This window comes from Phytophthora infestans, genomic scaffold (assembly GCF_000142945.1).
Source record: "Phytophthora infestans T30-4 supercont1.13 genomic scaffold, whole genome shotgun sequence".
NCBI lineage: Eukaryota > Oomycota > Peronosporomycetes > Peronosporales > Peronosporaceae > Phytophthora > Phytophthora infestans.
The window spans coordinates 1,696,498-1,718,885 of NW_003303746.1; the positions used below are offsets into that span (position 1 = coordinate 1,696,498).

Below are 22,388 nucleotides of genomic sequence, written 5' to 3' on the forward strand. Positions count from 1 at the left end.
GATCACGTTTGGAAGAAGATCCCGTTATGGGCCGTCGATCCAGATTTGGCCCACCGCTGATCCTGTTTGGATGGGGGCAACGGAATCCAGTCTTGGACGCCGTAGACCCAGTCTTGGGTCCGGATACCAGATTTTGACGTAGCAGCAGTGGATCCAGCCTTGGATCCCACTCCCGCTTTGGACGTAGCGGCAGATCCAGTCTTGGACGCCGAGGTAGACTTGGATCTAGCGGTGGATCCAGACTTGGATCCGGCACCCAACTTCGAGGGGGAAGCGGAAGTCTTGGACGCGGGTGTAGATCCCGCCTTGGACACCGAAGTGGATCCCGCTTGCGGAGCCGATTTAGAGACCGGAGTCGTTTTGGGCTTGGTTTTTGGGGAAGCTCGGGCCTGCTTATGGGGACGGGAGGATCCGGTGCTAGGAGCGGGAGATGCACTACGCGGGCGTTTCGCAGCCGACGAATCCGCCCCACTTACAGTCGGAAGAGGAGCAGAGACGCTAGCAGTCTGAGAGGGCCCCGACAAGGGGGGAAGTGGATCCGAAACGGCAGCTGTCACCAGCGCCAGTCGTCGACGTGCCAAATCCCGCTCCGACAAGCCACGATCGCGCTCCAGTATCAGCTGTTGCTGCTGAGTTTGGGCTGCGGAGAGTTGATCCTGGAGTTTCGCGGTGGTCGCATCTGCTTCCTTCAATTTGTCACCTAGATTGACAATAACAAGTGAATATGGGAGTTACTAGCAAAGGCTAAAAGAGGATCCACGTACTCGTGCGGCGAAGCTTGGATTCCAGCTCCGTTTGCGTACGCTTGGCATCCGCCCACTCGGTAGCCGCCTTGTCCCGCTGGAGTTCGCTGTCCGCCAGTTTCGCTCGGATCACGTCGCGCAATCGAGTCATACGCACGAATTCTTCAAGCGCGTAATCTCGTCCGGCAGACGCCCTCTCGAGCGACTCCTTGGTGTCTTGCAACTCCTCAGAGAGTTGAGCCAGGGCTACATCCGGCAATGAGGGAGGTGGATTTGGCGCGGGGGACCCTCCACGCGCCGACCCTAAGGCGGATCCGCCATGGGTGGATCCCACATAGTCGTTGGTCACCACCTCCTCCTGGGTCAGACGCAACTCGTCACGGAGACGGTCCAAGCTCACATCCGCAGCTGCCCTAGCAGTCTGGGAATCCTCCAGATCCCGCTCGAGGTCGTGGATCCGGGATTGGAGTTGGTGGATCTCAGATCCGGCGAGTGCCATCTCCCTAAGGAGATGGTCGTTGTCATCTCGCATAACGTCTCGTTGACGGGAGACGCGATCCAGCCGTCCGGTCAGGTCGCGGATCTCGACCGCCTGATCAGCCAACAGGAGTCGCATGTCCTGCGACCGAGAGGCTGCACGGTGCTCCCATCCCTGGATTTCCATAGCCTGATCAGGACTGGCCCGCAAGTAGAGTGAGTAGCTGTAAAGACGCAGCTGGTCTGACCATCTGACCGTCTGACTCCGCCGTCAGGTTCGCACTGATCGGAAAGAGCTTGACTAGAACCCGCAGATCGGTGGGCGACATAGAAAGACGGACTGACCAGAGGAGTAGTGGATGGGTCTTGCCCGACGATTTGCCGGTACGCTTGGCGGGAGACATGTGTCGCGAAGGGGAGAAAGCGATTGTGGATGCTAGTGATGCACGCCGTGAACGCTGTTGTGCAGCGCCGACAACGTACAGGAGGCGATTGTGGTGAAGTGCTTTTTCAGAAATAAGAGAATGGGCCTGACGCGGGGTCACTATCCCGAATCAGTGACAATTTCAAGTGATTAGAGAGGATTTGGGTTGGCTGGCACGGATGCAAGTTGCCTGTGGTGGATTAGCCATGGCGAGCAGCACCCCGTATGGAATGACGATGGATCTGATATGAGCGATGTACGAGAAGGCAAGATCCACCAAGACTTACCTCGGATCCACCCTTACCTGGATTCACTTAAATGGATATGGGATATACTATACAAGAGTGGATCGAGTGTGGATCCTATGAAGGAAGGATGGTCGGTGCCCTCTGAAGGTGGATCTAGTAGCCACGGCTAATGAAGAGTCAAGATCCACCGCGAGGTACCCCGGATCCCATACTTCCGAGCTCGGATCCAAGGAGGGAGGATCCCGCCTGGAGGGACCTGGATCCAGGGTATAGGGATGATGGATACAGTGGATCTCGAACTTTAGTGGGACAATGGAGATCACAGACGGTCGCGAGATGATGTTGGATGATGGGAGAGCTCAGATCGACGACGAGTGCAAACTTACAGTGAAGTGGATCCAAGCGACCTGGATCCGGATGAGTGTACCCATAATAGGGTGACCATGATGATTACGTCATGGATCCGGTGGATCTGAAGATAATACAGCTGGGATGATGGGTCAAGGGAAGAAGGGACATGCAGCCGAGCCTGGTAAGGGATTTAGCAGATGAAAGACATAGAAGGTAGAAATCCAGGCAGGTATAGGCTTAAATATCAATACAGACTCCAATTTGCACAGTGACACGCAAGTGCCTTCCTGCCCTCAAGAACCGGAACTACATTGGCCGTACGAGCTCCGAGAAGGTTGGGAATTGCGAATCTAGTGTTGGTAGTGATAACTGGATAATACATTGGCCAGATCCTACAACCTAGTGAGCTTTTCCTTTACTTGTGCAGATCCGACAGGTTATCCGAATTTACTACTTGGTCGGTTACACCCTAGGGGCTCTCAACTTTCAAGATCCCGTCACAGGAGGCGGCAAGTACGACGCAAAGGAACTACAAAGGCAAGGGAACACACCCGGCAGCCCTACGGCCAGATCCACGATCTAGGCCCCGGATCCGTAAGCTCGAATATTCGCTTAGGATTCGGAACAATCTACGGACGCAGAGTGAAGATTTTCCACTGCTGCTCCACCCCATCCCCACGTCTCGCCAAGACGCTCAAGCTTCACCACTTGAACTCTTCGGAAGTTACCGAGAGAGCAAGATCCCGCCCTACCGACGGGTACACAAGGTGAGGAAAGTTCAGCAGAACACGGATCATCGGGGGACCCCTCCGTTAGTCGGTGTCTGGGTGCAGTTGGTAAGCTGGATCCGGCAATCTCGCAGATTTTGCTGATCCCGCTACACCACAACATCTTGGACAGACTGAATGGTGTAGTTGACCAAGTTGAAGCGCAAAACCTGCGAGAGGAGCTGGAGGAAGTATCTAAAATCCGACAGCATGTGTTGGATGTAACAAGACCGCTATTCGGAACAAATAGGGTTGTCAACATGGACAACTATTATACGTCCGTGCAGCTTCTCCAGGAGCTCCGACTGAAAGGCCTCTATGGTCGCGGCACTATCCGTGCCAACAGCAAGCATTTCCCAGGTCACACTATTCTTCACAAAGACGACTGTACCCGAGGGGACTATCGCCAAGCTGTCTCGCACGATCACAGCATGCTTGCAGCGTCATAGTGCGACGGTAACGTGGTCAACCTTGTGTCCAATGCGGACTCAGCGAGCATTACAGCTATCACCCGCATGGTTGGTAACGAGAAGCAGTCGTTTCCAGCTCCAGAGTGCGTCGCTCAGTATAATACCAATATGCAAGGTGTTGATCGCCTTGATCAAATACGCGGGCGATTCTCTACTGCAGATGGTCATTCGTACAAACGCTGGCACAAGAAGTTGGCGCTCGCGCTCATCGATGTGGCGCGCTCCAACGCGTATCTTACGCGACGTTTGGTACAGGCGGAGCCAGCAACGCGTGATCCCCATAGAAAGTTTGTGATGGAGCTAGTTGGTGAGCTTCTCAATGGACAATGGAAGAATGCACCCAGCGACGGTCGCATGCTGTACAGCGGAGAATTGGGTGACGGAGAAGGAGACCAACTCGACACGCCCTCTTCCCAGCCCTCTCCTAGTGTAGTTGCTGTGCTCCCGACAACTGCATGTACTTCCGTGGCTTCGAGGCAAATTCATGCCGAGAAGAGCAGAAAGCGGCGCCGCTGTATTGTTTGCCGATGGGAGGGACGATATCCTACCGAAATAACCAACTATTGCCTCACGCATGGTGTCTGTTTGTGCCGAGTTGTGCACGACCGCCCCGCCAAGCCATGGATGTGTCCGTCGACGACTTCAACATGCTGGGATAAGTTCCACCAATTCTACTACCCTAACGCATTGTTTACAGATAAGGGAAATGTGAGGCGACACTCCAAACTCGCCAAGTCGAAGGATGCGCACGAGCCCAGGTCTCAAGTAGCAAGGCGGTCTGCTACCGCTCGCCAAATTGCGTACGGGGCAGATCTCGGAGGTGCCCTCGCTCACGCACTTGACAACGAAGGCGATGATGCTACACAGGGTCTTGCTGCTTTCGGGGTTAGCGGTAATACTCCGCCAGGGTTGGTTGCGTTTGGCAGTGGCAATCTTTCGACTGGACTTGTTGCGCCTGGACCAGACGGCGACAGCCGTTTGGATGATAGGTCTGAAAGTGTGTTGGCTAGCAGACTTAGTGGTGCCCGTCGTGATGTTCGCGAAATTGGATGCACTAGTGAACGTGGTGGTGAAGCCCGCCGACGTGGCCGTGGTGCCGTTCTCACAGGCGGCGAAAACACACACGAACTTGATGGCGGCGGCGGAGCTCCCACACTTGCCATAGACGACGAGCGCGGACTTGGCCGTGACGACGCGCGCAGACTTGGAGACGGGTGGGCTCGGACTTGGTGGTGCCGCTGGTGCAGCTGGTGTCGGCGGCGCACGTAGCCTTGGTGACCCTAGCGGAGTCGGTGGCAGGCTAAGTGCTTCTGCTTGCACAGACAGCGAAGATTGGCGCGGGCTTAGTGGTGCAGCACATACAGTTGGTAGCCGTGGCGCTCGCCGACTTGTCAGCGACGACGCGCGAAGACATGGAGGTGGTGATGATCACAGACTTGGTGATGGCACCCGCGGACTTGGCGGTGCGAGTGGTACAGTCAGTGACGGCAACGCTCATGAGCCCGGCAGTGCTCACGGAATCGGTGGTGACTCGCATGACGTATGGTCTACTGCTACACTCGGACGTGATGATACTGCACCTAGCCAGGTTGCTGCTGCCGCACGCAGACTGGGTGGCGAAGCTGCATTGCTCTTGGTGGCGGCACTCATGAGCATCGAAAAGACTCTGATTAGAAGCAAGTATGAGATAGCAGAATGGATCAAAGTTTCTTACGGTATATGTAAATGGGATGAGGTGTAGCCTTCCAGCTACATTGTACTTCTAGTTGATGATCCAGTTTCCAACTCTTGCAGTACGGCTCCGAGCACGATGATCGATGTCTTGTGCAGAAGAGCGACGTTAAAACTATCACCCGTGCCTCTGGCATTGCGCTTAGCTCTCGTGAAACAATCAGCTTAGCATCTTCTTCAAATAGAAAGATGTTAGCAAAGACAATGGTGGCTTCGCAAATGGGAGAATGCCGTGACATCGAAACATCTCTTACATCGACTTGCTTGAGCAGCACCTTACTGAGCCGTGGGTACTGCTTGCGTAGCTGCTGCATGCAACGCCGTCCAAGGGAGACGAGGTCCCTTCGCACCTCGATCCCGATGCACGTTCTGACTTTCGTTGTAAGTGCTACCTGTGCAAGCACGTTGCCAACACCAGCTCCAACGTCAAGGAAGACGTCAGCTTCGCCGAGCGGTCCGACGGCAGCAAGTAGAAGGGTGACACCGGACGGTAGCACCTCACCAGCATTGTCATATGTGCGCCCAGCGGGATGGCGAACGTCGTGAGCGCTTATACTTCCGAAAATTATATCCACGGCTTCGGCAGCTTCAGTTGAGTCCAGATTATCTCCACAGCCCCCAACACCAGCACCTACACACACAGGTTAGTATTTGCCGACGTCATTTGTGAATCAAACAATCCGAGACTCACCTGAAGCGCTTTTCGCCTGAGTCACCTGTGGTTGACGGCATCCCCCGCAATCTCGCGCAATATAGCCGCCTGCGGGTCCTGTATCCTCACCTCTGCAGTCTTGGTTTCCCTGATCCACGTCGTCTGTCACCTGACTGCCTCCGGCGGCGCTCCCATGCGTATCGCCACCAACTTATCGTCATCAGTCTCACAAAAGGCATGCAAATATCCCCAAAACAGACAAACCTGGCATGCGGCGATCGCCGCCGAGAAGTAGAGAATTTGACGGAGTAGCAGAAGGTCGGCATGCTGGTTTACGACTTGCTGCAAAATGAGGAGTGGTGGTGGTGGTGACCTCAGCGCCCCGAGAAGACGCCTTGATGGCATGCCGCGGAGAAAACATGGCGGAAAGCCCCTAATCGCCTTTCCGTAGGTCCGCTTGAGGCTAGCCAGCCGAAGCCGCAGTTGACGGGCCGGCCGCTTGGTCTGCATTCGGCGGGCCACGTAGGCCCATGTGATTCGTAAGCCCTCCCTTTCGAATTGGAAGGCGATCTGCACCAGCAGCTTATCTTCAGTGTCTGTGAAGGTAGTGCGCATTAGTCTTGAGTACACTATAGAAAAATGGGAGGTCGGATAGGTGCATTCGTCTTGCCTTTTGTATGGTCTGGTGACTGGCTGTCAGGCGATTGACCGCTAGATCCATGTACGACCGCGTAGAAAGGGCCGATTACGGTCGTTGGAGCAATAAAATACTGTGCGATGACCAGACGATCCAAAATTACCCCCAACCTCTTTCTATTCACAGCTGCGATTGGTAGTTATAAAACACGGTTGGCAGAGTTGGAGGAAAAGCTAAAAGGGCGCAAAATTCGCCCTTTTACAAGCCCTTTTTCCACCTTGTTTTGGTAATGGTGTTAAAGGGCGAAAAATGCGCCCTCGCACCGCGAAAGGGTTAATACATGTATTAATAATCCACCGTGAAGCCCGAGTATCGATCCTGCAGAGAGAGAGAGTGAAATCAAGGAACGAGTCATGGTAGAAGAAGGTAGTCATCACAGGTCGTCGTAAAAGGCGATGTCTCACGTCAGGTTAGCTAGGCAAATCGACAGACCTTTCCTCCTTACTGCTGTCGTCAACGTACAGAAACGTTATTACTACTACATTCTACCTTTACTGCTATTCTACTACTTCCTAGTAGTATACTAGCGGATTTCACCGAATACATGTAGTTCACGGACTACTAATAATATGTGCCCCCTACCAGGTCATCAATTATGAAGTGGTAATAAATCGTGTAGGGCTTCTGATAATATGCATGTTAATATGGGCGGTCGGTGACCTTAGCGTGTGACCTGTGCTAGGGGCTGAAATCCAGCCCCTTCCAGCCTGGATAAAGCTAACTGTAACTGTACTCATCATAAATTGGGAGTAAGCTTAAATAGGGTAATACAGATTGTCGTGTATCGGTATCATAGAGTCAAAGTAAAAGTGCGCTGTAGCAAATTTTGTCCAGTCGGTTGTAATCGAATAATATCGAATATACAAGCACTTCACATATTACAGTGCCCGCCAAATCATTAAGACCCCCGATTTGGCGGGACAATTCTGACAATATCTCGGCTTCTAGCCTGAGTTGAGAGCTGCTACTTTGATATGTTCTCTCTATTAGGCTTACAGAGGTGCCACTTGTGTTAACAACTTAGATTTCTATGTATCTGACAGGGCTGGTATACAAATTCAAGGTTTGGACATCAGCGTCAAATTATTAAGACCACATCCTTTTTATGACGAAAAAACACTTTTATGAACAGACCTTACAAATTTCTATATTAAAAGAGTGATGGTCAAAATAAGTAGATGGTTGGCGGAAATGAGCGGGTAGCTAGACGCTACGGAGGCTGTGAGCCTTTCATTTTCTAATGGGCCACGGCAAGACCCTCTCCCAACAAGAGTACTGGTTTATCGTCGGTCTTCACGACGGAGGCGTCTCTCTGCACGAGATCGCTAGGAAGACAGGTCGGTCCCGTACGTCTGCCGGAACGCAGTCAAGGCGGAGCGGGGACGGAAGGAAGACAGGGGTGGAGAGCGAAGGGCTGGGCGGCAACCGGCACTGACGGAACGAGAGCTGCGGCAGCTTGTGCGTGCCGCGGCGACAGGTGAGTTCTTTGCTGCGGAGCTCAAGACGAAGTTCGGCATCAAGGCGTCCGTGAGGACGATCCAGCGGGTTCTGCAGCGTGTGGACCATCTGGTTTACACCAAGATGAACCGCACGCTTCCCCTCACGGCAGCGCACAAGGCTGCCCGCATGCAATGGGCGGAAGATTACATACTGAAGCCAGGTAAGCCTCTCATATTAAAGTTTTGCTGCAATTTTGTATTATAACAATATTTATTTTTTTAGAAACTTGGATTTACACTATTTTTTCAGATGAAAAGAAGTTTAATCTAGATGGTCCTGATGGATTCAAGTATTACTGGCGGGACATGCGCCAGCCTGCACAGTCTTATCTGCGTCGCCAAAATGGAGGAGGGAGCGTCATGGTGTGGGGCGCTTTTAGTGCAGCAGGTAAGAGTGAGCTGGCCATCTTGCGTGGACGTCAGGTGACTATATTTACAAGTTATCTGAATATCTACTCCCTTTGCTCACGCTAACTATGGTGTTGACTTTGTATTCAGCAAGACAATGCTTCGATTCATGCCTCGCATGAAACGAAGCAATTCTTGCAGGAGATGCAACTCAACACCATGGCTTGGGCCAGCTCGCTCGCCTGACTGCAACCCCATCGATAACGTCTGGTCGGCGATGGCGGCCAAGGTGTATGCACATGGCCGCCAGTACCAAAACGTTGCTGATCTGGAGGCAGCAATCATGGCTGTGTGGTGTAGTAGAACACACAAATATCGTCAGATGTGGATTCCTTACACAAACCACAACGAATCGCCGAGTTAGGTCGGCGGTTTGTATGGCCTGCGCAGAGGGTGGTCCCCTCGCGATCCGGCCCTTCCGGGACAGACGAGTGGCTCGCTTCCACCCGGTTCCGACTAACCAAGTCAGATCACTTCCGAGGCTCCGCCGAGTTTGGTTCGGCTGAGCTCGTTCACAACCCTGTGCCCTCCACCAAAGGATGGACGACGGCGCGCGAGCGCTTTTACAGGTCACCGAGCGCAGAGGCAGCTCAGCTAGAAGTGTTACGGCACCCGGGCTTTCCGACGTACCGGCCCGCTGAGTATGCGGGACTTTCTTTCGCGCGTAGCGAGACTTTGTCCTACCCGGACCGACCTAATCTCTTGGCGCTACCAGTCAATACCCTACAAGCTATGCCTCTCGAGTATTGACGGCAGGCATAATCCAGCCCTATGCAGGGACTTACCGGAAAAGTGTACACGTGTTTTGGACTAGGAAAATTCTGCTCTGTTATCTTCTGGGAGCCCTTTCGGCTCCCCCTATTTAATCCTATGCTTCTCATACAAATATCTAATGAAATGTAGTCGTTTCGGATCTCTACCGACCCTTCAGCTGAGTTCCGGCGACCGTTGAGCTCAGCGGCTGTCCGGATAGCATATCCGGACAGATCGCCGAGTACTTACCGTGATCCTTGGCTCCTAAGCTCTGGGTTATCAGACCGAGCCGATTCTTGACCTAAAGTAGGTCGGCGTATGGTCGAATCTGGAAATCCCTACACCACAGCTGCATGGGACTCCATTCAGCTAGACTACTTGCTGAAGCTGATAGAGTCCATGCCTCGCCGCTGTCTAGCGGTGATCAAGAAGAAAGGTGGTCTGACTAAGTACTAATTTTTAATATAGAAATTTGTAAGGTCTGTTCATAAAAGTGTTTTTTCGTCATAAAAAGGATGTGGTCTTAATAATTTGACGCTGATGTCCAAACCTTGAATTTGTATACCAGCCCTGTCAGATACATAGAAATCTAAGTTGTTAACACAAGTGGCACCTCTGTAAGCCTAATAGAGAGAACATATCAAAGTAGCAGCTCTCAACTCAGGCTAGAAGCCGAGATATTGTCAGAATTGTCCCGCCAAATCGGGGGTCTTAATGATTTGGCGGGCACTGTAGATGCTTGGTCCTATATAATAAGACAGGGCTTCTAATATGTGAAGGGCTTGTGCACCAAAAACCCTAAATATGTGTAGGGCTTCTAATCGGTGAAATCCGCTATTAATAGCAGTACCGTATTCCTTATGTGATTGGCGACAGTCATATTCTTGAGTGTGGTCCAGCCTGTCCGCCACCATAAAAGATACCTGCATAAAAAACCGTGTAACGTGTGAAAAAATGTATTTGTCGCTAAGCACATTAAGCGCGACGACTCGAAATTTAAAACAATTTGATTGGCTGCTGGATTTGTCGCTAATGACCAAGCGTTCGCCAATCACATAAGGAATACGGTAATACTACGTTGTACCGGTACCTCTCAGTTCTTATCATTTGACAAGCCTTTAAAATGTGATGTAATCAGTGCCGTTCACAGAGTAGTATTTGTCAGGTGTAGAAGTTTACGAAAGCCCCACGCGCTACGTAGGCGCTGAGCACTAGTCTTGCGCTTAATGGCGACGCGATTTCTTCTTCTTAGACGAGCGACGATAATCTTCATCCTCATCCTCGTGACCACGCTTCTCGTTGCGCATTCGGTCAGACGCCTGTGCTTCCTTCTCAAGATCGTCCCAGGACGGCGCGTCCTCATCCTCTGACGGCTCCTCTGACGACGAATCCTCGTCCACAATGGACTCCCAGTCCGAGCCGTCAGAATCGCTCGAGTCGCTCTCTTCGTCGTCCTCTTCAGAAGCCCCAGAGTAATTGCTATCTCCCGCTTCTTCCTCATCATCATCTTCGTCATCCGAGCCTTCCATCTACAAATAACACAGCAGTATAAGCGACACCGTTCTCACACACACAGCTCAGCATCCTCAGCCGCACCTTGAGGAACTCCCAGCCTGCTGGCTTGGGCACTCCATCATCGTCAGTGTCCAGATAAAAGCGGTGGTCGCTCTTGATCGTAGACATGATACTCTTCCAGTTCAGGTTCGCAGTACCCGTAGTGAAGCAAATATCAATGTCGTCCAGCCACTCCTTGATCCGCTCCAGCTCGCTCATGGACACGGCACTGATACGCGTAGGCATGGTTTCGAAATTCTTGAAGACGAACACGACGTCAAAGTTTTTGGACGAGAACATGACACGCTCAAAGTGCACGTGCTCCACCTCGTCCAGCGAGATAATGAAGAACGGCATATCCGTCAGACTGACGAGACAGTGCACGGATGGCTGCAGCAACACCATCTCCTTGAACGGTGTACCCATGAAGCCCAGTTCACGGTACGGAATATCGAACACCACTGGCTTGCCATGTCTCTCCGACACGCTCTCCATCTTGTGACAGAACTCCTTGAACGTCGTGTTCAGCTTCTCACGCAGCGCGCGCTCGCGGTTCTCTTCGTCCAGCTCATCCGGGTCGTACATGGACCGTCGTCGGTTGTCCAGCGTCTGCGAGCCTTCGATGACTTCCGTGTAGAACTGCACGTCCTTCTGCTTCTTCTTGCCGATCATAATGTGATTCTTCAAGTGGAAGTGGATGAGCACCACCAGCTCCTTGTCGCAAGGCTGGAAGATCGCGTGCTTGATGTTGGCGTACAGAATGTCGAGCTTCTGGTTCTTGTTCGTCGTGAAACGCACGCCATTCGAGTGCGCTTCCAGTGTGCCGTGCGTCTTTCGTCCCGTCAGGTGCGGTCGAGCCGAGAGGTCAATGAGACGCGGCACACGGCGGTCACGCGTTAGGATCAAGTCTTCTTGGACAACCAGGTCGGACTCTTCCTGTTCGCGCTGTTCGCGCTGCTTCACACGCTTCTGGAGCTCCTTAATCAATCGGAACTGGTTGTTCAGATTGTGCGCGTCTGAGGAGCGGAAGCCCAGCTCCTTGATGAACATCTTGTTAGGGTACTTCGTGATCGCGTTCGCCATGGCCGGAAGCACGTCACGTCCCAGCGAAGTACCTGGCACGAAGAAGTTGATACGCAGGTACGTGGCCTTGTCTTCCTCAGATTTGCTCACGTTCTTGATCGTCGAAATGTGGAACGGCACGGGCACACCGTTAATGGGCAGAATGACAGCCTCGGCACGCATATCGACCATGACTTGGCGCTCACGAAGCTCCGACGGGTAGTCCTGCGGGCCTGGATACGCCTTGATGCTCTTCTCCTTCTTGTGGTCATCTGACTTGTCGCTGTTCTGCTCTTCCAGTCGACGCATGGCTTCCTCACGTTTCCTACGCATCAGTTCGGCCTGGTGACGATCACGACGCTCCTGGTCCGTCTCCTTGCCTTCCAGCTGTCGCTGTTGGTCACGCAGACGCGACTGCAGCACCTGGTTGCGTGTGCCAGACAGCGACGTGTCCACAGATCCATGGACGGAGCCGTCCTTGCTCTTGCTCGACTTCTTCTTGGACTTTTCTTTCTCTTCGTCGTTGTCTTCGATGTCGTAGCGCACTTTACCCCAAGCTTTCGGCACCTTCGTGTAGTACTTTGTCTCGTTCTCTAGCACAACGACAGTGTCGGCAAGGAACACCGCGTAGCTGTCCAGTTTCTTCTTCTTGCGCTGCGACTCCGGGATCGGGATGTCATTGAAGCCAAAGGCCACATTAAACGCCATCCCTTCCTTGATCAGCGTCTGGTTCTTGGTAGTGAGAAGGTTGCACGACTCGCGGAACTCCAGTCCAATGCCGAAGCCCAGATTCTTCGTGAGCTTACCGAACAGCGTCGCGTTCCTCGTCTGGATGAACTTGCGCACTTTTTCCACCACTTTTCCGACGATTTTCCCTGGCTGCAGCTCCTTGACGCACATCTCGTGGGCCTCACGCAGTAATTCGTAGGATTTCTCCATGGAACTGGTGGGGTCGATGAAAAATGTACGCCCCACATTGGAGCAGTATCCCTTGTATCTCGCTCCGAGCGAGCAGATGATGACGTCGTACTTCATGGAGTCCTTCGTGCTCTGCGCACTGGGCTTGAGGTCGTATTTGCCTCCGGATTGGACAATTGGAGGGTAACACGGCTCGATGTCCACTGGATCGATCGTCACCTTGATCTTGGATGGGTTATCGAACACGTCTTCAATGCCCATCGAGATCTTTTCGTGGCTGATGGACTTCTCGTCGTCGATGATCTGCTCCATGTCCTCCATGAACTTGAGCTTAAATACTTTACTGGACAGAGCGCCAGCCCAGCGGATGTTCTCCAGTTCTTCGGTCTCTTTAACTGTCAGCACCGTCTCGATCCCTTTGCCCACCTCCACTTGCTCTGCATCTGTGGCTTCCAGGGCCTTCTTGAAGCTCGCTACGAGCTCTCCAAGTGGGTTCTCCTTCGTGAGAACGCCAGTCTTGGCGCCACTGGCCGTGATGGCGTCTGTCAGGATCTTAAAGTTGGCCTGGTTACCGTCGGCTTTGTTGCGTTTGAGCAGCTCCAGCTTCACGTCCGACGTCGCGTTCTCCTTGGCTACAGCCTCCAGCATCGTGTATTTCTTACCCCCTGTGAGAACGTAGAGCTTCTGAGGCGTAAACACCATCAGAGTCTCGGGGAACTCCAGGAACCCCAGGAGATAGATCTGTAGCACTGCAGACTTGCGGTAACCAGACTCTTCCTGCTGTGCACGGCCCGCAAGCACGCAGAACGAGTCCACGCCGCCCCACGCAGAGTCGTTCTTGTGTTCCTGGGGCATTAACATTCAATTCGGATGAGTACAAAGGTAAAGAGCGGGAGAACGAACAATTTTTCTTACCTTCCACGAGTTGTAGAGACGCTGGAGACGACGAAAGAACATGGCTCCGTTCAGACGCGGCACGTTGGGCGCCGGGGCCGCCCCCTGCTCCGACTTGACCTCCGTCTTGATTTCCTGTTTCACCGTCACCGTGTCCTCCGCCATGGCTATAGGCTGCTGTGGACGAGGAAGCCGGACGCTCAAGCTTTTCCTCTGCTTCGCGCCAAATAATGGGCGAGCTCTTTGGCGCCAGCCCTTTTAGAAACGTTTCTTGTAGAAGCAAAAATGGGAAAGTTTCAGAGGAATAGATAAAAATTAAAAATGATCCTTTGTTCTCTGTACCCATTTAGGTATTTCTAATCACAAAGTGGACCACTTTACCTCTCAAATCCGATAGTACAAATATCTCCTCCGGCAGAGATAAACCAGGTCGGAAGAGGTCGTCGGTCGTCCATGCAGCTGCAGACGTTGGCGTACGCCATCTCCGGCGCCTTCACGCTGCTTTCCATTATCCTTTCGGGATGGCTCATCTGGACACACTTGCTGTACAATCCGTCAGCCGGCATCCGCAAGCACGTGATCCGCATCCTCATGATGGTCCCCATTTACGCGCTAACGTCCTACATGGCGCTGGTATTCAACGAGTCCAAACTGTTGTTCGAGACTGTGCGCGATCTGTACGAAGCCTTCGCGCTCTATTCGTTTCACTGCTTCCTGGTCGAGTATCTGGGTGGCCAATCCGTTCTAGCAAGCACCATGCGCTCCAAGCCGCAGATGACACACGTCTTCCCTTTCTGCTGTGTACAGCCGTGGTCCATGGGCGGCAAGTTCCTGCGTCAAACCACCATCGGCATCTTGCAGTACATTCCCATTAAGCTGCTTATGAGCATCGTCATGCTCATCACGAGCTTGGCAGGTGTATACGGAGAAGGAGAGCTCATGAACCCCCTAGTGAGCTACGGCTACGTGTGCTTTATCCTCAGTGCGTCGCAGACGTGGGCACTTTACTGTCTGCTGATATTCTTCCACGGAGCTCACGAGGAGTTGCAGCCCATGCGGCCATGGCCCAAGTTCCTGGCCATTAAGGCAATTATTTTCTTTACGTACTGGCAGTCGATCATGATTAGTGGACTTGTAAGTGTCGGGGTCATCTCGGAGAAGTGGCATATCGGCTGTCCGGACTGCTGGGACGCTCAGAAAATCGCCTCCGCACTGAATGACTTTGTCATCTGCGTCGAGATGCTGGGCTTTGCCATTGCCCACCACTACGCCTTCGCGATTGAAGACTTTTTGTCGCCGTCAGGTACGGCAGGTGTTAGTGTGCCGTCTTCGAACGTCAAGGCACCACTGCTGGCCAATTTTATGGACGCTATCAACGTGACGGACGTGTCGACAGACCTCAAGAACTCCCGGAACGAGATTCTCACCAAGAAACAGGCGCTGGCTGCCAAGTTCGAGCGCATGAACTCGACTTCACCTGGTGGTGGCATGTTTTAATAGCGTCAGTTAAAAGGGAGCGATACAGTAAGCACACGCGTAATTATTACATTTGGGATTGTACGTTTATGGGAAACTTTGATAGAAGAGAAGAAGTCAAGAAGACGGACAAGAACGATACGGTATGACACCGACCAAAAAGACATTTTCTTTACGGGGCGGGTCGAGGCCCCGTCTTCTAACACCGAGAGCTTTACAATCCTGTTTTCCCTGTTGCTGACTTCCCCTCCTAGGTATTTTAACTACACTACGCCTTCCGTCAGTTCAGCTGCGACTTCGTTCATCATGTGCCGTGTTTGTAAAAGCGCAGCACCACCGGCCGCTTGACGGCGCGCAGTGTCGCCATCGACGAGTGGAACGTCGAGCCGCTGATCTCCATAGGTCCAATCCACGTCAGCACGTCTCCTACCGACACTTTGTGCAGCATGGGACCACCCGAGTCCATATCCACTTTGGTCACCTTTGGTACATCGCTGTCCGAGCTAAACACCAGTCCAAGGTTGGCATTCTCTCGCCAAATGAGCTCGTACTCGCGGTCTTTCAGTGCTGGTCCACGTGGCAGCGTCTGGTCAGACTCGTCACTTCGCATTGAGGCATACGCTGCAGCTGAAGCACGTCGGAAACGCAGCACTGCTGGCTTCGGAAGACGCGACAAGTTCTCGAGCGTTTGCTTAAATTTGGGCTGCGGTACAATGTTCATGTTGTTGGCAGCGAACAAAATGTCGCCAGGAGACACGTGCTCGATGTTCTTGAGGTTGCTCGTGCCAGTCACACGCGCCACCACGGGAAATCGTGTGGTCGGATGCACACGTAGCGTCAGACCAAGCGCCGTACCCTCTGGCCATACCACTTCGTACACATCGCTGTCCTTCTCCTGTTCTTTTTCCTTGGATCGACTGGCTTCACTGGGCAGTTGAGGCGCTGAGCCATACCGATGTCCACTCCGAGACAATGGCTTCAACGGTGTGTCTTCAATCGGGTCACTTGTGGACTTTGCCAGCGGAGACTTGCGCAGTCCATGCTCCAAGTTGCGCAGTTTATTCTGTGTTTCAGCGATACGGTGGCTCATGTCGTTGCGATGAGGGCTACCGTGGTCCGGACTGTTCATTTTCCTAAGCGGAGGGTCCTTATTGGTGAGCATTACAGGTGCAGCCGTGTGGTGGCATCCTCTTGAGCCATGTGGCGCGACTCGTGACGTATTAGACACAGCGTTCGGTTGCCGTGCATCATGATGTGCCGATCGCTTGGCCTCCTGGTCGGTATGGCCTCGGTATTTACTTTGTGCTGCTTCCTGTGCCGCATACTGGTGAGACTGCGATGCGTGCGGTTGATGCTGTGGATGCTGTTGCTGTGATGCGTATGCCTGTCGGTCCTGGTGCTTCCTGGACTCCGTCTGCACCTTGGCAGTGGGGGCATTAGTGGCGTTCTCCTTGGCGTGACTACCAAGCGCTATACTCATCTTCTTCAGCGGATTAACGAACGTTCGAGGAGTGGGCAGAGGAGTTGCTGCTGGCTGTACTGGCTTCGGAGGGGACGGCGCGGGGGCAGGTGCTACGCTCTCGCTTGCAGAGGACGAAGAGGGGGGAGACGACGACGTGGAAGATGTGGATGTGGACGAAGATACCGACGTTGATGAGGACGCCAGAGACGAGGTCGAAGCTGTAAACTTGGACGCCGAATGGATGTCTGCAAAAGAAGATAAAGCTGCGATCGCGTCTTCGGGAGAGCCCTTCTTGAACCGAATGACTAGCGGACGCTTGGCTGTGCGCAACTTGAGCAGGGATTCATGGAAGGTCAAGTCCTTCACACAGTCGTCATTTATCCACATGATGCGATCTGCGGAGCTCACAAACGCCGCCACGTTGTTCGGCGCGCCCTTAATCTTCACCTTGATGGATTTCGCACTGCCCAAGTCGGCAACAACCATGCGGCCAGCTACATTCGGTCGTACAGTGAAGCACAGCGGCTGTTTCTTCTCCCAGATGTGGTCGTATTCATCCTCTGCCGGGTCTGGACGCGCAGAAACCTTCTTGTTACCTGGACAGAAGAAGAGCGATACCGGTTTCTGTACCTTTTGCAGGAACTTAATCGCTGTGTTAAAATTGCCGTCTGCAGTGTTGTAGCTGCCGATCTGAACGAGGTAGTGGCCTGGCTGTACGTCCTGCACCTGTGGCGAGCGGTTCTTCCCGGTGATACGCGTCACAAGCGGGTACGGCACGTCCTTGCTCGCAATCAGACTAATCCCCAGAGGTCCGTCAATCCACTTGATCTCGTACTTGGCCTCCAACTTCACTGCCGGTTGCGGAGGGAATTTTTCGTTCTCTGCTGCTGTCAGTTCCTCGAATTTCGCCGCCAGCTTCAATCCAATCGCGCTCTTTACCTTCGGTTGTACCGGTTTTACCGACATGGGGTCTGCCAAGAGTCTCCTGAACACCAGTTTGCACGGCTTGGGCACTTCTTTCAGGTAGTTAATCGCGTTTAAGAAGTCCATATCGCGAGTCACGCGATCTCCAATTTTCAGCAACAAATCGCCCACTTCCACGAGATGAACGCCGAAAATCGAGCTTTTGCCGGTAATTTTCGACACGGCCGGCATCATCCTCGACTGCGAGTGGCGCAGTCGCAGTCCCAGTAGTCCTCCTTCCCAGATCAACGTGCACATGTTGCCTGTCGCGTTATTGGAGACACTGGACGTGCTGCCACTCATAGACGCCAGCAAATCCAAGGAGGAGCGTCTCAAATGAACAAACTCTTCCTCGGCTGGCGCGTGTTCATTCGGTTTGATCTTATCGTCTGCGGTAGTGACCTCAGTTAGGTCTTTTGTACCCAAATCGAGGTCCAAATCGAGATTTTCTAGATCCTCTAAGTCGTCCAGATCGCCTTCGTCCACCGAGCCGCTGGCGCTACGAGCGCGTTCGCTGCCTGATGACAGCGTGTCGTCATTAGCATCGTCGTCCAGGTCCATGTCCAGGCTCTCCAAGATGTCCGCGAGACTGTCGCGGCCGCCACTGACGCTGCCAGAGCCCATTGCGGGCGTGTCGTCTACGTCCATCGTTTCCTCGCGCGCCTGTTTGGATAACGAGCCGCGCTCGGGCGCCACAGCTCCGGACGGGATCATGATGAGGTCGTCCAGCATGTCGAAGACGTTGTCGCCCAAGTCGGGCTCCACCTTCGCCAGCGACGACGTTAGCGACTGGCGCGAGCCGAGCTGCATGCTCATCTCCATCTGCAGCTGCATCTGCTGCTGGATCTTCTGGTGCAGGTCGAGCTGGTGCGCCAGCAGCTCCTCGTTGGTCATGGGCCCCGAAGAGCTGGCGCCGTCCTGCGCGGACGCGGCGAACATTCCTACGTCTGCTACAGGAGGGGGGAAAGCGACTGAGTGTATTGTACACCGAGCGAACGTTGTAAAGTTGTAATGTATGCGGTTTGAGATGGAAATCAGTACTATGAATTGTATGGGAAGAGCCCTAACCACTCAGGCTTATGTGCTTGTTGGCGGAAATACAGAGCGGCACCTCTCCCGAAGTCCGCGACAACATTGAGAGGACATTTCTGAACACACCGTCACAGATGCCCGATCTGCGACGTGTGCGAATTGAGGTCGAGGTTGCTGTGCTGTAAGCACCCTGGGGCCTGAAAGCAAGAAGCGAACGAGCGGCTGCACGGTGGGGTGTGCGGTCTTCATTGGATTCGACGCGACAGCGATCGTTCAGCGGAGACTGGAAACTGAAGCTGGAGAGAAAGAGAGATCCGGTGTGTCGTTATTCGTCCTGAGGCGACCAAACGGGGCGTTGACATTGACAGTCTGGAACAGGGGTCGGAAAAAAATAATGCACTTCAATATATTAATCAAACTACATGTAGTTTAACGTGGTCAAAATTAGCAAAGCGGGCGTTTCGACTCGAGTGCCGAGCTCACAACTTTCGAGTACATGCAGTTTGGAACGGAATCCGTAAATAATCCGACTGCGTTGTCATCTCCCCCGAGAACAGAACCAAGAAACGCACTTTGGCAAAAAGAAGCCTGATCTTGCTAGACGCTGATATCTATTAAATATAATGCAGCGGAGTCGAATCATCTCCGGTACGACAGTTCCAGCGAAGATACCCCACATTCTGTGCTGACTTGACCCCGCTCACTCTGTAGAGCACCCGACGGCCGAGTCGAATCCATTCACTCTTCCGTCCGATGAGGAAGTTTTTCGTATGCGTGAGACGGAGAAGCAGCGGAAGGAAGAGGTGCGTATGAGCAGATAGATCTACATACCGGTATGCTCAAGCTCCTGTCGTGGTAGTCTCATGGAAATCATAAATTTACAGGAGAAGAACAAAAACTCTCGACGCAAAATTTACGATAAGACCACGGCATCGTCCAAGATCGGAAACATTCGTCGCTTCCGCTCTGATGACGCGGTGAGGCAATGATCAGTATCCAAGAACTTTTAATATGTGTCTTATCTGGATCGTTTTGGCCTGTAGCCGACTGGCATCGACAACTATGCAGCGTCTCAGTCTCGTCAAACGCGCGGCCTCGTTGCCGCAGCGACTGCCACTATCTCGAACGATCGACTTCGAGAAAAGGAGAACATGTCCGATTTCATTGCCAAGAAGCGCGAGATGTTCCTCGTGCAGATGTCGCTCGATACAAAGCGTGAAGAGATCCGCAAGCTCGAAGAGAAGGCTCAGCTAAAAGAAGAAGCATTGAAGAAGAGCGAACTGATGCTCGAAGAAGATGCCGTTCGCTTCGATACGTTTTTAAAGGAGAACGACAAGAAAGCGCACGAGGCAATCAAGCGAGCCGAGAAGGAGACCAAGGCCAAAGCTGATAAAGTGCAGGAGATCAAGAAACTCAACCAGCAAATCCAACTCGTACAGAGCGACATGTCCAAGCTCAGCGAGCAGCTACAAGACTGTCTTCAGTACAAGGCCTTCCTGGATGAACTCACTCCTCAAGAGTACGAGATCGAGCAGCAAGACAAGAAGCGAGCTCGACAAATGGCTCGCCTACAGAAGCGCAAGGACAAGATCTTGCGTGAGTGGGAGCTGCAGAAAGCCAAAGTGCTAGCCGAGATCGAAGAGCGTGAACGGGCCGAAAAAGAGCGTCCGGAGTCCAAGAACGGCAAGAAGAAAGTCGACAAAGCCGTCAAAGTCAAGGAGATCACGATCCCTCCGATGCCCAATCTGGACAACATGCCGCTTACTAGCAGTGGAGAGGAGATCCCCATGTACTTCCAGAACCCACAGCAATTACTTGACATCTTTACTGCGCTAGAAGAGAGCAATCTCTTCTTAATCCAGAACAGTCAAGAGACCGAACAAACACTTGAAGAACTCAAGCAAAACTACCGTGAGACCAAGAAGACCATGGATCGGAAGACGCAGACACTCAAGACGAACGTCGATGGGTTGCAGCAGCAGATCAGCGTCGAGGAGAGCAAGGCCAGTCAACTTCGTCTAAGGTCCCAAGGGGGTTCGGGTGAGAACGCTCAGGAGCGAATGCTCAAGGAGCTACAAGATCGAGTGCTGGATGTGTATAAGCGTTGTGGCTTTGAAGCCGAGACCAACTCGTCGACACTGTACATGCTCACAGATCTGGAAGCTCGTCTGGAAGATCTCTTGAGTGCAATCGAGCAGATGCCCGAGGACTATGTGGCAAAGGCGGAGAAGGAGAAGGAAAAGGAGCGTCGAGAACGTGTCCGTCAAGAACGGATCGCCCAGCAGCAGAAAATGTACGAAGAGCGCATGAAAAAGTCCATGGAGAGAAGTATGCAGGCTCCCAAAAAGCGGAAGGGGAGACAAGTCATGTGGAGATCGCAGCCCGCTCGACACATCAAACACGCTGAAGACGACAACAAAGTGGACCAAGGAGACGAGGCTGACCACCACCATTTCATCTGGTAAGAGTGGGGATACTGTACTCGTGCACAATGAAATAAATTCATTTTCACCTTGGTGCGTCATGGATTCCATCCTCCAAGTTTACGACTCTGAAGCGAGCTGCTGCTGGTTTGTTCTCGGGTGTGCCACGGATGATGCTGAGCTTGCTGTCACTTAAGGGTTCTTTGCTGGTCACCCAGCCGCCAAGTCCAAAGTAGCTGGATAAACAGAACAGCGGTGTGCTGGCCTTGGATTCCACGAGAAAATGTTCGTACGAGTTGAAATCTGCTCCTTGTACTTTCAAGTTCCCGTATCGGTTGACACCCAAAAAGTTACTCGACTTTTCACTTTGGAACCCCCACACATCGCTGTCATCGCCCAGAGTGTACGCACGAAATGTACAGCCATCTACAACAACATCGGCACTACAAAACCATAACAGTTATGTTAGAATATCTCGTACACGACACAATTGTCTCATTCAGCATCTCACACACCTCAGCAGAGCCTCTCCGTCCACATCACGCAGAAATCTTCTGCTTTGGGCCTCTTGGAATGCACAACGGAAGCGGAACACCACGGGGGCTTTCTTTCCCATGATCTTGTTGGCTTGGATCCCCACTTTCTTCATGTCGTGGTGAACACGCCCAATTTTCGAGTCCAATCGACCCAACTGCTCGTTCTGCGTGTCCAGCGCACTCCCCAATGCCAGCGACTGTTGCTTCAGCTCGGTCAGTTGCGGCACCAAGTCGCGAAGAAATTTATCATGGACGTCTTCGTAGGACTCTTCCACTCGACTCTGCAGTTGGAATCGGCCATTGTTCGGTGGTCTTTCTGCTGACTTGGGGGATGCGTGTGACGCGCTCTCGTGGACATTGCCGTAGTGCGTTCCCAGTTGCTCAGCAGATTGGAACTTGACCTTGCATTCTGGACAAATAAACCCCATGGCAATCTACACAGCAACCTGGTTAGAGTCCGTCATCATAACGTTCAATACACTTGAGTTGACCATACTTCGTGAACTTCTTTACTGTTTGAAAGCTGCGGCGTTGTTGAGAGTTTGTTGTAGAACCAGCCAGACCACGTCATCCCGCGGAGAACTCGCTTGGACATGTCCACAGTCGCCTGGGTCTCGTCTACCATGCCCTCGCTTCGGCCGAGCTGTTCGGCCTGCATGCTGAGGGTGTGTGCTGTGGCCCTCCCCAGTTGCAGAGACTCTGCCGTGTCCCGCAGCGCCTGCGTGTGGCGCTGTTCCCATTCATGCTGAGGTACTGCCTGGCGCTGCGTCGCCATTATGGTGTGGGAGAATTTAAAATCGATACATGGAATTCGTACTTAAGAAAATCCATAGATAAGTCAAGTCGAA

At 52.8% G+C, this 22,388-nt stretch overlaps 6 protein-coding genes across 6 annotated transcripts; 2 read left to right on the forward strand and 4 right to left on the reverse strand.

The window, feature by feature from the left end:
• Positions 1-5,180: 5,180 nt before the first annotated feature.
• On the reverse strand, positions 5,181-5,719 carry PITG_08391 (histone methylation protein DOT1, putative; the record flags this gene model as incomplete). The annotated part of the gene is made up of 2 exons (XM_002903730.1): positions 5,181-5,653; positions 5,701-5,719. 2 exons carry the CDS (start codon positions 5,717-5,719, stop codon positions 5,181-5,183), a joined length of 492 nt encoding a protein of 163 aa, XP_002903776.1.
• A 4,636-nt stretch (positions 5,720-10,355) lies between these two features.
• PITG_08392 (FACT complex subunit SPT16, putative) lies at positions 10,356-13,813 on the reverse strand (the record flags this gene model as incomplete). The annotated part of the gene is made up of 3 exons (XM_002903731.1): positions 10,356-10,749; positions 10,817-13,600; positions 13,670-13,813. 3 exons carry the CDS (start codon positions 13,811-13,813, stop codon positions 10,444-10,446), a joined length of 3,234 nt encoding a protein of 1,077 aa, XP_002903777.1.
• Positions 13,814-14,077: 264 nt separating this feature from the next.
• Positions 14,078-15,183, forward strand: PITG_08393 (uncharacterized protein; the record flags this gene model as incomplete). The annotated part of the gene is made up of 1 exon (XM_002903732.1): positions 14,078-15,183. One exon carries the CDS (start codon positions 14,102-14,104, stop codon positions 15,143-15,145), a length of 1,044 nt encoding a protein of 347 aa, XP_002903778.1.
• Positions 15,184-15,285: 102 nt separating this feature from the next.
• Positions 15,286-18,500, reverse strand: PITG_08394 (uncharacterized protein; the record flags this gene model as incomplete). Its single annotated transcript, XM_002903733.1, has 1 exon — positions 15,286-18,500. One exon carries the CDS (start codon positions 18,486-18,488, stop codon positions 15,429-15,431), a length of 3,060 nt encoding a protein of 1,019 aa, XP_002903779.1.
• A 704-nt stretch (positions 18,501-19,204) lies between these two features.
• PITG_08395 (uncharacterized protein) lies at positions 19,205-21,046 on the forward strand (the record flags this gene model as incomplete). The annotated part of the gene is made up of 4 exons (XM_002903734.1): positions 19,205-19,229; positions 19,293-19,384; positions 19,466-19,558; positions 19,625-21,046. The coding sequence occupies 4 exons, from the start codon at positions 19,205-19,207 to the stop codon at positions 21,044-21,046; spliced, it is 1,632 nt and encodes a 543-aa protein (XP_002903780.1).
• Positions 21,047-21,089: 43 nt separating this feature from the next.
• PITG_08396 (uncharacterized protein) lies at positions 21,090-22,315 on the reverse strand (the record flags this gene model as incomplete). The annotated part of the gene is made up of 4 exons (XM_002903735.1): positions 21,090-21,447; positions 21,520-21,806; positions 21,897-21,974; positions 22,046-22,315. The coding sequence occupies 4 exons, from the start codon at positions 22,313-22,315 to the stop codon at positions 21,090-21,092; spliced, it is 993 nt and encodes a 330-aa protein (XP_002903781.1).
• Between the last annotated feature and the right edge of the window lie 73 nt (positions 22,316-22,388).